The sequence below is a fragment of the Mchenga conophoros genome, linkage group LG19 (assembly GCF_057382185.1).
Source record: "Mchenga conophoros isolate Kocher_MC1m ecotype Shallow Benthic linkage group LG19, M_conophoros_male_GT1.1, whole genome shotgun sequence".
In the NCBI taxonomy this organism is placed as follows: Eukaryota; Metazoa; Chordata; class Actinopteri; order Cichliformes; family Cichlidae; genus Mchenga; species Mchenga conophoros.
In genome coordinates, this window is record NC_140544.1 from 7,950,070 (window position 1) to 7,968,608 (window position 18,539).

The 18,539-nt window shown below is 38.7% G+C and overlaps 1 protein-coding gene across 2 annotated transcripts in view; it reads right to left on the minus strand.

The window, feature by feature from the left end:
* The window catches only part of rab11fip5a (RAB11 family interacting protein 5a (class I)), a 30,708-nt gene extending 22,428 nt beyond the window's left edge, over nucleotides 1-8,280 (minus strand). For both annotated transcript variants that reach the window (XM_085256514.1, XM_085256513.1), the window contains exon 1: nucleotides 7,385-8,280. In XM_085256514.1, the coding sequence (XP_085112640.1) occupies nucleotides 7,385-7,761 (377 nt within the window). In that variant the 5' untranslated portion in view covers nucleotides 7,762-8,280. The remainder of the gene's footprint in view (nucleotides 1-7,384) is intronic.
* Nucleotides 8,281-18,539: the final 10,259 nt, after the last annotated feature.

The window sequence follows — 18,539 nt, forward strand, 5'->3', positions numbered from 1 at the left end:
GTGGTTCATTTGAGTTACCAACACTGAACACTTCCCATTACACCTTTCTGAATTAATTAGGCCAACAAGCCCTTCAGGAATACTGTGGGTAATACTGGTAATATGCCCTGGATTCCTGCTTCCTCAGCAGAAGAAGCAGACAGGCTGTGAGACCCAAACCACATTCCACATCTGGATGCTATGAGCGAAAAACCTACCGACCAACTTCCCTCCCAATTCTTTAAAACCACATAGTCGCAGATACATATTAGGGATAAATGAGTGATAAATAAACCTGGACATGAATGCTCGTTGTATAAAAACTAGATAGACTGCAATAACAGACAGAAAAAAAGAATCCACAATAAAAGAAAATGCAAAATAAAAATAAATGCAGATTACAGAATACTAACGCAGGCTATGCCAAATAATACATTGTAATCAGGTTTTAAGCTATATCTACAAGAATCAGGCACTAATATGCAAGGCCACCAGAAGACATCCAAGAACATTTTTTGCAACGCAAAGTTTGCCACATTCTTGCCACCACTGCGTTCCAGTGTTTCAGTCTGAAAAGTAGCCGAAATGTGACGCTCGAGTCTGCCAGCTTTCCAAGGTTTATGTACAACAACTACCATTAAATATCTAAGTACCGAGTAAGAAAGAAGCAAATGAGAAGAAAATTAGGCAACAGAGCTAAGACTTTCAGGACGGGGGACTCAATGGGAAACTTAAGCAATCGGGCATGTATAACTTTTCCCTATCATCTTTCAATAAATTGTATTTCCCTCCTGAATGACTACTTAACTCACCAGTGATGCTCTGCAAGTAACAAAGAGGTATTCACTACAGATTAACTCACATTATCTAACCCCTTAAATTACCTTAGTTTAATCACATCACTACTCATTACCTTCATCATAAAAAAAATTAAAATCAGGGGATTGTTCATCGACTTACGTAGAGTCTAATAAACTTAAGAGATTTCTCATGATTCCAAATGTAATTTGGTCATCAAGGAAAAGCAAGAATGTTTGCATTTTTAATTTTAAAGTAGTGATTACACTTCAATCTTGACAAAAAGCAAGCATTAGCTATAAATACAAACTCCAAAGGTACCCCTCACTGGCACTGTTAGTAACCACTATACTGATGATATTATACAATATGCCACACTATGGCACAATGCTAATACTAGAGAGGAGCTAACCTGGCATCACTTTAAAATAACTTTACATTAGCATGCTAGCTATTTGACTAGCTAGAAATACACGAAAAGGCAGCAATGTTAGCTGACCTAGATCTGGAAGCAAGTCAAACTCATCTAGCAATTGTGGCCTGCTACAAAATATTAGCAAACAAAACAGCAGTCATCCTCTATGTGCGCCTCCTCTCCTTTACTTTCTGGCTTTGTTGAATACAACCAGATGGTCTGATGAGATTTTTGTGATGTAGACACACACTGCCTCTCCATCACTCAGGAACATATCCCTCGAACGACCAGTGGACTCCTGCATACTCGGCTATCTGTATAATCTATACAGATTATTGTCTGAAAAATCTCCATGGAAAATTTTCCCAGAAAGCCATGCTACATTTATATTATCTAGGGTGACTTAACAGGTCACACTGTTATATAACTTTTAATGTCCATTAGACTAGATTTTCTCCAGCTTGTAGCTACTGAAAGTCTGTTGGCTCTTAGCAGAGGATTTTTCTGGATCTACATCTCTCTCTCTCACACACAGAAATAAACACACCATCTTCCTGCCTCACTCAGCAAATAGATGTTCAGCTCTCAGGCCTGAAACAACATCACAGATTTTCTTCCTACACATACACAACAGGGCAGGGAACTGTGACAGAGAGCCGATACCAAAGAAGAAGTTGTAAAGCACCAAATCTAAATATATAATCTTAGCACAACAAGAAGCACTGAACCAGTAAAGAATCACTGGCAGGCAGCAAAGAATAAATAAATAAATAACTGAATAAAAGAGCTGACATTTATACTCTTGGGAAGAAACTTGATTATAAAGGAAACCTGAATATGGCAAATCTGATAATCAGCAAAAGCCTGGCAAAATGAATTTTCTGTTAACAACATGGGTTCCCTGGTATGCATGCTGCACTGGCAGGGCCTTTGTAGCTTCTTCCTGACAGACCCAGTAGGGGAATTCACCGAACGCCCACCTTTCCAGTAATCTGCTCTACACCAGTAATGCAAAATGCAAATATGCTGTGGTCACTCTTTTGAAGGAAGATCCACTTCTATCTTTGTTTCTTGAAAAGAATTACTGAAGGAGGAACATATTTGATATGTTTTCTTACTTCTTTCATTGCTAACTATGAATATAAACTGTGTTTTTAATACTCTTACATACTTGTGTAAAGCTTCTCTGTTACTACAAAAAGTTACCGAACCTAGAGTGCTTATTGATTGAAATTGCCTCAGTTTTCACTGTAGGCAACTTTCACAATAGATTCATGATTTATCATTTTGCAGTCTTACAATGAGTCAAAACTCCAATATTTTCAGTGCCATGCATATTCAAACTAAAATAAAAGGTGAAAATCTCATTTAAACCAGTTACTAGATATATTTGATGTATTTAAAAAAATTCATTACCATTTATTTTGTCATGAATTAGGAACAAGTCAAGGTACTAAACACCGTTTTAGCACCAACTTAGTCATTTTGTACTCCTCAACAAATTTGATACCTTTTTGAATATTTGAGCAATTAATATTGAAACTCTACTACCAGTAAACACTTGATTTTGATAGCTTTTCTTAATTTGTTAAGCTAGCAATAGATAACTAGCTTAAGCTAACATTAGCTACATGATAAGGTTGAAAACATTGTCACTATGGGACTTTTTGTTTTAGCTGACTTGTTTAAAGAAATTAAACCAATACATGCACTTGATGACACATACATACAAGACAAACTGGCAGCATCCTCATTGGTTTCATACAAAAATATGGTATAACACTTTTATTAAAGCATTAAGCTAGCCAGTCCTGGAGAAACAGAAGCTAGCAAGTAACGCAACCTTTCTGACCTACAGACACAATAATGTAGCTAAATTGTTTAATGACATATTCCTTGAAGTAACAATTGTGCTACTCAGTTAAACGTATCGGAGGTTGCAACTCATGTTAAAGATAAACACTTGGTTAAATTCATTACCAACACTTTTCCTCTCGCATTCTTGGGTTTTAAAAAGGCAAGTAAGACTCCATCTAAGTCAAAAGGCTCAGCTCAAAGCGAAGTCCTGTGTTAATGTTGAATTACAAGTTGTTTATCGATTCATTTTTAACAGAATCACAAGGCAAGTCAAATGAGCAGAGTTAACTCATGCAGTCCAATATAAATGCGTCCAAATTTAAAGCTCATTCCTCATTTCCACTCACTGACTGGAACATGCTGATTCAGAAGTACACTGTATGGAAAATGATGAATCCTGCAGACAATAAAAGTCAGAAAATAGGGTGGCTGGGGGGGTAGAAATATACAGTGTGATGCTTCAAACTCTTCCAAAGGGCTAACTATTAAAATCTGTAAAGTTACAGATGCACACCTTGCTTCTTAACCTCCGCTAAAATAATTACAAGGCTGTTGTCACTGCATTATTCTGTGTTTTCCCATTAAATTGCATGGCAGTCTAAAAGGAAAGGTCACTTTTAATCTCGTTTCATGGTTGTTGAGTGAGTTGAAAAGCTACCGGTTCTCTTTCTAACCTTATGTAAGTCGTCTATCAGTCGTACTTTCATCATGTTTTTATTATCAGATTTTACTGCCATCATTTATGTTTCCCTCTAGATTTGATCACCATCCAAAAAAAACTCAACTAACACAAACAGCACACTTGAGGAAACCAATTTTGCATTGTGTATGTCAAACTAGACTTCTCGTCTTTCTCATGTTCATTTTCCTTAAAAATATTTAAATATTGTCACCTTAATGATCGTATATGTATTCAAACCATGTATACAATGAATGGAAAGTTACATAAAATGATCAACCTGATGACAAAATGTTCTCCAAAGCAGAAGATCACAGTAATGATGGAGAGGGGTACGTTAAGTGTCAAGCATCAACTGTCAACTCAAACTGAATATTAATAAACTGAGCTGTTTTGTCCCATTTTCACTGTAACACTTTATTTTCTGGTTTCGACAAACAGTTCAGTTCAATTTGGTTTTGAACTTTAGGGTTGCATTCGGAAGGGCATTCGGCATAAGCTCTGCCAAATCAAGCATGCGGAGCGTCCCGCTGTGGTGACCCCTTGTGAAGAGGGAGCTGCCAAAAGTAGCTACTACATTTAACAGGGTTCTATCAAAACACAATCTACTGAAGTTGTTCATTAGTTATGATCACTAGCGTGTACAGCACTGTACATCTAAAAAAAAAAAGAAAAGAAAACGAAAAACATGTCAACAATAACACAGTTTGACTTGAAGAAAAATAGTATTTTTGTACCAACAAGGTGATTCCCAACGAGCTATTAGCCGAAAACTTTGTATATCTCAGCATGGTGTGCAATTTGAAACAGAAACTAGACAAGTGGAGGCGAAAAGAAAAAGTAGTAAGCCTAAAAAACAAAAGAAAAACCATCTTGAACAGTATTTGAAAACAATATTCTTCAGTTGGTCCATCTACTGTTAGAGGAATTCCAGTGTACACAAGAACTGAGCTTAAAAGCAGTGGCAAGAGGTCCTAGAGAGTGACGAATCTTAATATTAGTACATTAATATGTATAAGGGAGTTAGGAGAGAGACACATCAGTGAGCATCTACAGGAATCTGTAAAACACGGTGGAGGCTTAGTCATGGTTTGAAGCTGCATCTCAGTCAGTGGTGTCGGAGAACTTGTAAAAACTGATGTAAATATGAACACGCAAAGTAATGTCAGATTTTAATGCACCATGCAATATCGGTTTTGAATGCAGCTGATTGGCTACTGCTTCATTTTTAAGCATGGAATTGATTCCAAGCATATGGACAACACAGTAAAAGCATACCTTGATAGAAAAACACACAATGGACACTGTCAGTCATGGATTGGCCTCCAGTGTGGGATCATCTTGACAGAATGAAACAAAAGGCAGCTAAAATCTAAAGAAGAGCTTTGGAAGACCTTCCAGAAGCCTGGTGAACTTCCTAAAGAAAGCTGCCTAAGTGAACTCAGACTATGTTGAAGAATTAAAGTAAGTAAGTCATACCAAATATTGACTATCAAGCTTTTTAGAATTGTACAAACTGTGCTTTTGATTTATATACTGTATTTCCATGCATGTTTGCACATTTCAAAATGCACCTATTTCATAAAACATAACAGGCAGTTCAAGACTTTTGCACAGTACTGTGAATCTCTTATTAGCTTATCTGTACTTCGCTAGCTTCCATATTTGTTAGACAAAGCTCTTATGAGAGTTTTTGTTTGAATCAAACTTTAAAAACTGGTGCACTTGAGAAATACAACAGGTTCTGCAGAAAACACATTAACATGCAGCAAACAAATACTACTTTTCTCAGAATGAGAATAGCCATTATCCTACAAAATGAAAAGCCAATACACTCAGGGGGGTTTGTTGTAATAACCTCACAAGGCCTAATACGACCAGAGGCTTATAGTAGTAGCTAGTAGTTGGAAGTATCTTTTTAAAATGAGCAAACTTTTCTATTTGTTCTAAGTTCCTGTTTGAACATTTCCCATGATTTAATGCAAGAGTAGTCAGAACATACAGGATCTGATTGTGTAGCAAAACTCAGAGAACAGGGAGCGAGCAGATGCTGAATACCTTCAGCCCACAGGTAGCCTTTCTTGTCTTTAAATTATACACGCATTGGCTGGGTATAGTGTTTTGGTGTTGGAAGAATAAGAAGAAATGTCTAATTATAAGCTTTTTTATGTATCAAAGTCAACTATTGTAAATCGTCGTGTTCAAATGTTTGTTTTGGGGGGTCTTTTGCAAACCTTCTAGCATATATTTTCTCTTCAGTAGCAAAGACGAGAATTGAAGCTGGAAGCTTTGAAAGCTGCTGGTGTTGCTAATAACCAGTGAACATTCACTGAATCCCACGTGAAGACACTGAATGTACCACAGCACCAAACTGCTGACACATCATCATCATCACAGGCTGGCTCTAACCTTCAATTGACCAGCTCCAACAGGGCCGACTGGAGGAGACTTGCTCCCCTTTCGTCTCAAATTCATGGCTCTGTTTGACTGAAAGCACACTTAGGTCAGGTGGCAGTCACTTAAAAGATTTTTAAAAAAACTGCTTCATGTGGCATTTTGTTAGCCAACACGACAAAACATAACATCTTTTAGTGTGGTGTCAGCATGATGGGGCAAGATCATGTACCAGTTATGAGTAGCACTTATTGCTACTGTCAGATATAACAACTGGACTTACTTTTTTATTGACCCTGGTTTGGTGGATGAAAAGTAGAAGGGAAGCTCGTCAAGTTTTGGAGCAGTGGTACGAACACGCAAGCAGTAGGAAAACCTTTAGGTATCCAAAACCTTCCTGTAAATGTCAGATCTTTTGCTAAAAGTGCCTTTGAACCATCAGTGCAAAACCCACCTTTTTATCTAACAGCTAACTGCTTATGTGCCATTATTACTCAACCTACAAATGTCACACATTTCGATATTCTCTGAAGGTGTTGAAAGGTGTTATCAACAAAAAAAGAAAAGAAAAGCTCCTGTTTGCACCATTAGAGAGATGCACAAAAAAAAAAGAAGATTTCTGTTACCATGAAAAAGAAACGGAAAGATTCCTCCAAAGATTTATCACCAAACTTCCTGCTGTAGTGGGCGGGGCTTGTGTGAAACAGCATGTTATTGCTAAAAATACCTTGAAGCTTTATTGGGATCATGTAACTGTTGGTTAATCCCTGGATTTGGGACAAGCATTAATCCAGCTCTACTCTATGCCTCAGCTATGGGGAAACAACAGTTGTTGTTGGTGGGGTTTTTTCTTTTCTAAAGAACCGACCGCAAGCAGCTGATGATGTAAACATTGTGGAGGATGTGAGGTTTGCAGAAGTTGTAGGGGAGCCTTGAGCCTCAGTGGGGAGTGCGCTGATGGTTGCTAAGAGTTAGTTTGGTCTGTCTGTGGGAGGAGGGAGGGTGTGTCTGCAGGGCCCTGATGCAGCACCAGAGATTTGACAGCTGTGTTTGTATCTAACAACAAACTGTGTGGCGAGTTAAACGGGACAAAAAGCGGACTGGACAAGAAAAACACCCTTGACGGGTTCAAGGGATATGGGAAATTAGATAAAACAACAACACGTGAAAGCATATCCACGCAGCTTTTTTGCCACACTGTAGCAGGTTCTCGTACTAAAAACACACACACAACTATTACAAGCGGAGACAGTTGGACTTACTCGTTTTTCACGCATCTACTTTCGAGAAAGACTTTATCCAGAGGGATCACAGCCTGTCCGAGGAACACGTCCAGCCCAATGAGCGCCCTGTGCATCACCGTCAGGATTAGCTCGCAGCTCCCAGCCGGGTATCCGCTCTGCCCGCCGCTCTCCAGCACACCGGGCTGCAGCTCGAACGAGCACTCCTCCTTCCACTCCGGCTCGGTCGTCTTCTCCGCCACGCCGGTCGAGTACTTCTCCTTCCCGAGCTGGATGATGGTGTACACATCGCTGGTGCCGTGCTTGCCCTTGCCCCGTAAGCCCCTGCCTCTCAGAACCGTCACCTGGACGTGTGTCGGTACCCATTTCTGGTCCTCCGGTACGTTTAGCGAGGACATGTCCGTCCCCCCACCTCCTCCCTCCAGACAGACAGAACGACAAACCGACCGGCTGCGCACACACCGAGAGAGAGAGAGCGAAGGGAGGTGGTGGTGTCCGCCGCTTCCTCCCGGTTCTGGTTGTGCACAGTCACATCAGCTCCGGGGTCGTCGGCGGGCGGTGCCGCATTATGGCCGTCTGGCGTCTCTACAAAGTTGCCGTGGTTGCCGGTTGTTTCGTGCCCGGCTGCTCCTGCGATTCTTCAGTCTGCTCTGCGGCAGCAGCAGCGTCCGTCCCTGCCTCTCTCCCCCTGCCGCACGGGCCTGTCTGCGGCCAGCGACGTCACGCCTCTCTATCCTCCTTCTTCTAATGCAGGACGAGGAAGTTCAGCGCCGACTCGACACATGGCTGCATGCACGGAGAAATCACACATACACACGTGCCTGGGCTGTAACGCAGGGCCCGATGTATCCCCTGGGTGAAAGCTATTATTCAAGCATCACATCAACAACACTCCGCCCTTAACCTGTTTGTCTGAGTTACAAGCTGCACAACTACAAAGCCAGACGAAGTTTCCGTGACAGCGTGTGCCAACATAACTCCACCACAGCACACCAGAGTTATTAGAGTTTCCTATTTTTTTGTTATTATTATTTTGAGCTCAATTTAACTTTTTTGTTTTTAATTCAGTTTAGTTTTTTCGTTTTTTGTTAGTTTCACTTTAATTTTAGCATTTTAATTTTAGTGCTGTGTGAAATCTTGGCTTTGCTCTGATACCAAGTAAATACAGGGCCAGTATTACTGATTCCAATTATGATATGCAGTGGAGAGCAGTGTGTCATGATTTATCATTTATGAGCTGAATTTTCATTCATTTTAAAATTCTGAACACATTTTAATGACCACTCAATCACTTTGAGGTTTACTTTACCAATAATTTGTTAATACAAAAAAGCATCTTTCAGTTGTTCATGTATTTTGAGTTTTAAGGAGACCTACAACCAATCGCGTCGCTCTATTATCAATAGAACACAATGAAGTGGATTAGTCCTAAATATCAGATCTTTCAGCAGATTGTGTCGTGGATACTTAAGCCTCCCATTTAGTGTTAAAATTTATTGATGTAGAGACCAATAATTTCATTCAGGGTTTACAGATCAGTTTGCTGACTGTTGTTTGACCACTTTTCCATCACTTTTATCTCAGTGTAATTCACTTCTAGACTGTATCTTTATCCACGCTGGTTGGTTTTCCATCACTGATGCATACAATGGGCAGATTGTCAGTCATTTATGATGATTTACAAATACTTTGTCTGAATTTGGATCGAATAACTGCAGAATTACATGCCTTCCCGATCATCCACTGTGTTAGCAGTATGCTAACACTTAGCTTCACACATCAGCTGGCAAGCTTATGAGTTCAAGTGTTTTCTGAAGACCTTTGGTTAGTTTTTCACAAACAGAGTATAACATTGTGTTTCTATTAGCATTGTGTACTTGTACAGAAGACCTTTGGGTATCTGTAATGATAAAAAATATAAAAGCCACGTTGTTTTAATCAGTCCTGCAGGCAGGATTTCCCCCATCGAAAGTGCCAAAGGTCATGACATTAAGTCAACAACAACTGGCATGTAGGTGACTACACGGATATTATTGGCACATCCTGTGTCACATGATGGTTTCACCGTATTTAATGTTTCCAGAACTCAACCGCAGATTATCACTTCTTGAAGGCTGTTTTTTCTAATGACACAGTTTGGCATAAATGTCAGTATATTCTTTCTCTCTGTAACAGGAGATGCACCGTCCCTTACTGAGTTCCCAGTCAGAGCTTGCCTCATGTTTACGGCATGTTTTAACCGATTGTGGTTGCTCATGTCATTTGTCAGGCTGTTTGCTGTTTACGGCTTCACATTTATGCCAGTTCGTTCTGTTTTCTTTTGTCCTGTGCAGACTTGTGGTCCTCTTACCCGTCCTCCACACTTTTCTCTTCACCAGTCAGACCCCCGTTTGCCTCTTAGCAGCTGTCACTGTGAAGAAGACTTGTTCCCTGTTGACTCGCCTGCTTCAGTCCATCTGAACTGACTTGACCTGCAGTGGAGAAAAACGCCATGTGACCCAGGGTCACATGTGAGACTGAGAGTGGCTGATGCCCATTAATGCTGTAGTGCTGAAGTGCCCATAACTTGCATGTAAGAAAGTCTAGAAATATCTACTGCCAATCACATCTTTTTACTGATGAAGTCAAAAGGTTCATTTATTTTAATTAAGAGTAATTATCTTAAACATTTTATACTATTTCTGCCTCCTCTGCTTCCTAGCCAGCGTCTCAGACTGGCTCAAAGTAAGTGTCAATCCAATATAATTTATCTAAAAATAAACCAGCAAAACACAAACGCCAAGGTTGATTGATGCCAAGTCGAACGAAATTGAGAACACAACATTGCACATCTTGGCCAGCTCATATAGCTTGGAATGCCCAGGTGAGCCAATTCATGACCCTCCCAGGCAAGTGTTAGAAAGCACAGGCCAGAACAACCTGCAAGACAGTGGGAGGAGCATCACATCTCTTACTGTCTTTCTTTCTTCTGCGTGTGCCACAATTACAGGAGTGGAATTTGCTGTGCAGGACTCGTGTGCCAGTTACCGATCATTTGCAATTTTTTTTTCTTTCTGCGATAAACACAAACTCAGTCAGAAGTGGTCTTTTCCTAACATCGCCCCCAGCTTCCAATTTTCACACTAAAAGCTCATCCTCAAAGTAAATTTAAAGTTTTTCTTCCATAACTGTCATCTGTTCATGTAAAGTGCATCTGGGTTCTTAGTTTTATGTAATCCCACAAACAAGTCCAGGACTGTATAGAAGAAGAAGCTCTCTCAATTTCACCCTCGCCACCTTTGAGATTGACACTGGTTCAGAGCTCATATAGATCAGTATGAGATCATTCCTACAGTATGTAAAACTGGCTGGTGTCATATGAATGAATGTGCAGGAGTTGTGACCTAGAGACACTATTATGATGAGTAAGCTCAAATATGGAGGTATGACACATCCTACAAAAAAATCTATTTCACCTAATGTAGGGATTAGCACATGACGGATGATGCAACATTAAGTACATAAACATATGAATATATAATCAATTGATTTTAATTGAATTGAATTGCATCATTTTTTTCTACAGCCAGCATCTTTTTGCAAATTTACTGCTCACAGTAGTGCTGCATGTGTCTGATTGTTATACCCTGATTGCTGTTGCAGGGTTAAGATAGATTGTGTTTTACAAGGTAAGCTTAAGACTGAAGTACCTCAGCACCAATTCAGTCAGATCAGGCAGCAAAAAGACAAAACTTTAGGTGTTACAGCCTATTTTTTAGTGCCACTTGAAAAAGTAAATGTAGACTATGATGATCGCAGAATGACTGCAAACAGTTTGTCAGGATCTGTCTGGTGGTCATGATCTTTTTGCTGGGACCTGTTAGAGCTCGTTTGAGTTAAAAAAAAAAAATCTAAACTGAAATTATGCTTGACAGATTTTGGTTGGATGTCACTGGAGGGCAACCAATAGAGAATGACTGGACATGAGCTTAATATTTGATTAGATATGGTATCAATCTTGTGTTTAAAGCAAAAAGAAAAAACTTTCAACTCAAATTTGAAGTTTGTCTTCCAGTCAGAATCCAGGTTTTAGTTCAAACCTTTGGTCTTCTGCTGCCCAGTTATGAAATATTACTGCATGTGCCATCTCACAGTAACATGTTGCTTTTGCTGATGAGATTTGTTGGTGGTATTTTGACAGAAGCACTTGAAATTTTCCACTCAGGTAAAAAGCCTGAGTAAACAGGCTGGCTGTCAAGTGGTGACCAGTGGGGGGGGATCACAGGCCACTTAAAGCTTTGTAACCATGAAATCTGAAGTAGAAGGAGAAGTTCAAAAGGCTGTGGGGTGGCCACTTCATGATAACACTTTCCTCTGGCCAAAAATCTCTTACCCCCTTCCTTATCTTTAATTGTCAAAACTTTCTCAACACTTAGCCTTTATGTAAGAATGTAACAGAGTGATGAATAAATATAAACAATGATTTGACTCTCACACTTTGTCATTGCCATAAAAAAATAGCTTTGTCCACTGTGTTCCCATTATTTTAGATACCAGAAATGTGTCAGCGATGTTTTATACAATTTCATCAGCCGCGGTTTTAATGAGATTTGGGAATGAATTCGTTTTAGGGTAACTAGAAGATGATAGTTTCAGAGTTTCGCCCGTTTTGCTCCACAGAAATGACACATGGAGCAAACACAGTTCTGATAAATGGTACTGTTGTAGAGACCCACCCTTTGGCACATCCCAGCACACCCACTCACTTCACCAGATGCACCTTGTTTAGTTCTCTCACCTTTGATTGGGTATGGTGCTTGTCCTCAATTGCAATCACCTGTCACACATTATATGTCACACATTATATAAGGACTGCATTCACTTTTGGCTCACTCTTTCTTCACTTCCACACGGGGCGGCAGCTGAGGTGAGGTTCTATTTGGGTTTTAGTTTATGTATTGTTTAAGGGAATGAGTAACTTAAATCTGTTTTCCTGTTTTCTTTCAGCTGAGGAAGTCCATGTGTGTCTTTGTTTCGTTCCTTCTTTGCCTTATTTATTTGAGAATAAAAGGAGAACCCTGAGAATAATTCTGAATTAGATGGCTGCTTTTTCTTATTCTAACCGGATGAGCCCATGATGCTGATTGCTTCAGCCCTGAACCTTCCTTCAAAACAGGTACAATTTGCAAATTGCAGTTTTCTGGAGGAAGTCTCAGAACTATTTCAGCGTTGCCAAAATGGACTGTTGGCTGTGTAAAGATGTGATGCTGGCAGAGTAACAAAGCAGGTTTGATTGGTAAAAGTCCAGATTTCTGTTAGTGTGTCCGACAACCAATGAGGGCAGACTCAGAATCAACAGCATCATCTGAAAACCAGCCTTAATGCTGTGGGTTAAAACCTGTTCTGGTTGCTGTAGTTTAAATGGGTCTTTACTTAAGGTGTTAAAAATTCCTAACATGCAAAAACATCCGACCTTACTATGACCTCTATTAAAAGAGTGAAATCCTTTTTCCTGTATTCATGCAAATCAAAACTCGGGGGATGACCAGAAATGGCTGACACGCTTTGCATGAGTTCTGAGGGCTCGCTGAAATTTCACCCACATGGCTGAAACTTTTGATGAACAATTTGGAAATGTGACTAAAAAGACAAATCTAATAACTCAAGCATCTTATCTTCCCATCTTCCTCATCTGCTCAACTCCCACTTCAGCGAATGCATCTCCACATTTATTCAAGTAGTGTTCTCCAGCTCTGCGCTGTATCTTCACAGCTGTAGATGCGTTACAGATTCAAATTTGATATGCAAATATGTCCACTATAAATAACTTAATTCATCATGCATCACATATGTAACATCAATCACAAATAAGTCCAAATATATGACACGCAGGAAACATAAGTTTGCATTGTGGCCACTTTACTTTTGATTTTATTCAGTCTATTTTGCTACATAAGTTCATTCAAGTGGCAAGTGTTCATTTTCTATTAAAGTTTTTCTAATATTTAAACACTACTCTTTACCTTTGGTAACAGTGAGGATGAGTTTTAGATAGGATCCTATGGCGCCCTCTATGGGGCTTCATTTGGAAAGAAATTTGACTTAATGCTCCTGTTTTATAGCAACGTGGGCCTAGTTGGACATCAAGTCATCCACCCAGGGATGCATGTGATCATTCAGACATGCACAAAAATGCACACCACAGAGATTCATGCGTTACTAAAATGGTTCAGGCATTTTTAAGTTATATTTCCTACAATATGGCTGCACAATCAAGGGACATTAGAAGGCAGGGCATTGTTTATTTCGGAAAACCAAGCAGCTAAGATCCTGCCAACATTGGAGCTTGACATATTCCCAGTCTATCTCATGATAGTGACACTCCCACACATTGTTGTCAAAGGGTTCTGATCAGTAATACACATATATGAAGAAGGATATCAGAGCCCTACTTGCACGTGCTGACCGAGGCTGATCATTGAGACTCCACTGCCATGTTTGACCCTCACTGCATGTCATGGATGTTAATTATAATTATTTTTTGATGATTTACAACAAAATAAAAAATAAAATGGCTAACATTTGAAACAAAATCAATGTTTCACATTGCAAATGCGCACTCCTGTGTCCCACTTTCACTGCAAATATGACTTGAACAACTAGTTAATGATAAAAAATCTTTCATCTGTTTGCAGTGGCCGTGTTACATGGAAGGAAAGTTATAAAGATTAAATATTAAACATGGCATAGATGTGCATACTTCATCTGCTCGTAAAAATACTGTGATATGATCCAAAAGTGCAGAAAATCTACAAGATAGACCTTGTGGAACAACAAAAATTATCTGTTATTTTTAAATAAAATGTTGAAATGAGAGTCAGAATTTCACAGTCTCTAAAATGTTTTGACAAAGTCATCTGGCTAATTAAGGTGTTATCCCTGCCAATCATAGACGAGGCAGAGATTTTCTAAAAAGCCCCCGTGAAGAGATCAACTCTGAGTTTAGGGCCTCATCAAAGAGAGATTCTTCATCTATTCTGGGAGCTGAGCTGTCAATCATCCCCTGATCAGGCTCACAGATTCATATCAGATCCTGACACCGACAGCTGTTACATAACCACCACTAATCCATGTGTAAAATGCTGGGGTTGAATGCGCGCACACATATAAACACACACTCTAGAAGACAATAAGTGTGAGCAGCTGCCACACACACACACACACACACACACGTACTTTCTGTGGAGCCAAGAGAAACAGATAGACGAGCTCTGAGATGGATCCAGTTCAAGCACCAGAGTGCAAATGGCCTACTTAGAGTTTAAGTGAGTAATTAGAAACCTAATCAGGGCTCACTTTCTCACCCTCATAAACGTAATGAAATGCCACACTCCTGTCCTCATACGTGACCCTAGAACTGACCCATATACACAAGGCCCAAAACAGCTGTGACTGCCTGTAAATGCTTATCACGTTGCATTATGCTCAGTCAGGAGTTCATTAAATAACAGAAAACCTGCAAGATTTATAAAAATGAATTCATTTTAACTTTACATTTAAATACAAGATTTCTACTCTTAGTGTTAATCCTCTTAATATTATCAGTCCTTTCATTTTTTTTTCTATAAATGCTAATTTTCAATAATTTAGTTGATAATTCATAAAATCATCAAGTCTTAGTTGAAACAGCACAATGTTTGAAAGCCCACCTTTTAAAGTTAGAAGCTATGCATTAAATTTGTTAAAGGACCTTAGACAAGCAGTAGGTCAGCTTTAATGACCTTCCATACATGTGAGTTATGCACACTTTACTGTTAGCTGTTTGTTTTTTTTTAATTTAAATATCTTTTTATTGCAGAAAGGCTCAAATTTGATCTTAACTGTCCTTAGAAAGACTGTTAGGCTACTAGAAAGGCTTAGTGTAAAACATTTATATATTGCCAGCAGTTCATAGCTATACACAAACAGTAATATAGTAAAGCAAAACTGTAATAATACAAGATGTGTTCAAATATATAAATCTTTCCTTATGGCAGATAAAAACTATACACCAATAAGCACTTTAAATTGCTTCATTTTAAAAACAAAACACATCATTTTCATATTTTAAATGTCCATATTTCAGTGTTATCTTTTAGAAAAGACATGTGCTCGCTCTCACACGCATAATTGAAATCTTACATTTGGATAAAAATTTTCAAATTAAAAAAACTTTGAATGATGTGGTATATTTTCACGCAGTTTAAAATTAAGTTTTTAAGTTGCTTTTTTTTTTTTTTTTACTTTTAAGAATCACAAAAAATGCATAAAGATGTGATTTTATAATTCTTTGAGTTGCTAAATCAAATATTTCAGTGGGCTGTTAGTGTCTCAGATGCACACAATGTAAAGATGCATACACATAGGCATTCATAGTGTTCATAGTATTCATAGCCAGTGAATCTTTAGCTGAACTGATTTGACTTTAGTTTAAATTTCAGTTTAAATACCTTTTCTCCATTCAAATAACACGCAAAAACATTTTTATTTTTCATTTTTATATAATGTTATTTTACGTACTGTTATTACAGGATTTGGACCAATCACGATTAAGATTAAAAACAAAAACAACAATATTTACTAGAAAAATCTCATCTAAATTAAACCGGAAAACAAGAAATCCTGTCACTGTCAGCGATTTATTTTTCTTAAATCATGTAAATTAGGAAGTATGTGTAATATTTCCCATCGGACTGAACGCAGCGTGGTTCCGGCTGCCTGTGGACGATTGGACCGTGAACACAGCACACCACTTGCGGTGAACAGCTGGCGGAGAGCGGCGTGTTTTTCTTTGTGGGCTCAGCAATAAGGTGTTGGTTTACCAGCTCTGGGGATGTGGGCTCTCCCTTTGTAACGCTTACCCAGAGACTTAGTGGTCTTTGTCCGATTTATATTTTAATTATCTGCTAAACTGCGGCTGAGGGCCATGTGGGAAAGAACCGAGGACTGACCTCAGCAGCTGTCAATCACCCAGCACTGAGGAGGAGGTCAGAGGAACCACACACACATATTCATATTATTCATATCACGGACTTATTTATACTATATGTGTTTATACACATAGAAGTGGATGTGCTGACAAAGGGAAATAAATGTTAATACAGCCCTTTTAAATGTATGTTTTTCAGACTTCTAAAAATATACTTTTCATATAAATCTACAGATATATGAAATTAAAAGAGTTTATATGTTTAAAACGTGTGAGGCGTTCAATGCAGACAATGTTCAAATCAGCGCAAAAAGGTCAAATGTGTAGATGTAACGTGAAGAGACTTCACTTCTATCGAAATGTGTTTGGATTTGACGCCATCTGTTGGTGATGAAATCCATCCACAACACGCAAAATAAAGAAATACATACATACAGAAGTACTGTGTTACTGATATTTTTCCCTAAAAGCTATTAAAATAAACTAGAAATTAAAAAAATAAATATATTTGGTTACATCATTTTTGTAAAACTTTGTTTTATATTCACTCTATATTAATGAAATGGCTATATATAATATCTTAGCTATTAAAGTCTCATGATTTTTATGGCTAAGCTATATCTATATATCTATATCTATCTATCTATATATATCTATATCTATCTATCTATCTATCTATCTATCTATCTATCTATCTATCTATCTATCTATATATATATATATATATATATATATATATATATATATCTCCTTCAGAGGCAGGCACAGACACAGTCAGACATAAATTGTGTGATCAGTAACATAACATAAATCATATTTTACAGGTTATTTTCCCTCTTTTTTTACTATTACTTGATACATTTCTGCCTCCATAGGCAACCAGTAATCATCTCAGTCGCAGTTAACAGAGCTCAAAATGAGGGAAACAAAGACGAGCAGACATGGAAATCTCAGCCTCCAGCTTGAAGGAATCCCTCTCCTGCTTTCTGCTTGTCTGTGGTGAATATTAAGTGTCGGTCGGACGATTTGCCCTTGTGTTTGTCCTCCTTTGATACTTCCTCTCTGGGCATCACAACCCCCATGAAGGGGCTAATCTGCTCCCAGCGGGGGCTCCTTCCAATGAGGAGCTGAGAAAGAAATGCTCAGACATACAAGCTATTGTTCCCAAGTCAATACGGGCAAGCCGCCCTTTTTACGTCAGCAGTGGGTAACCACTTATATACGTAGAGCTGCATGTTTAATCTTACTTAATAAACTTCATCATCATGTTCTGAAAATCTGTAGATGTAGTAACGAGCTTTATTTAATGACGCTGCACAGATCCAATTACAGGTACTTGTTACTATTAAAAAACATAAATTCTAATAAAACCTCTCATATTAATAACACACTATATACAATATGTAGACTTGCACAATAACCACTGTTGTAATTGTGTCAGGGGCTCCTGTGTGTACATTAGAGTGCAGAGTATGATTCTAGTTTGTAGTTTGGATTTTATTTGGTCATTTATATTTTAATATTATATTTCAGAGCTCATTTTCATTGTCATGCTGTTTGAATTCATTTTAAGTTTTTAGAGCTGCTACATTACGTGATTGTGAAAGGATTTAAAAAGTAGAAACAAACAGTGCAAATCACACAGTAAATCATTATGACAGTCGAAAGGCAGTTAAGATTAATGTTTTTGAAATGGAGGGACCCGATGAACGCAGGGCCCATGCAATAAATCTGAGATCCCAATTTTTTAGTACTTTTTCTGCTTTGGTGGTTAACACATTTGCCTTATGTGCAAAAGGCCCCTGCTGGAGACTGGGAGGAGACAAACCCAGCCTCATGAAGTCACAGGTTAGTGTGCTCCATGTGCTGCTTCCAGGCCTGGACAAACCGAAGGGTTGCACCGGGGAAGGGATTCACTGTAAAAACTCTGCCAAATCAAATATGCACATTCACGCACTCCTTGGGAAATACAGAAGCATCTAAATGTACCAACCAACTCCTCTAGCTTAATTTTTTGATTTTATAATTTAAAGACAGAGTCAAACCTGTGGAGGATTTGTGTTGTGTTGTACCAATCTCTGCAGAGATCAGTGAGCAGACAGTTTTTTCTTTCTCTTTAAAACATCTCAGAGGTGTTTTAATGTGGACTCGAGCCAAACAGATATCCTGGTCTCATCTAACCAAAGACTAGTTGATCCTGAGATCAACTAGAGAGAACTCCCCCGTGCA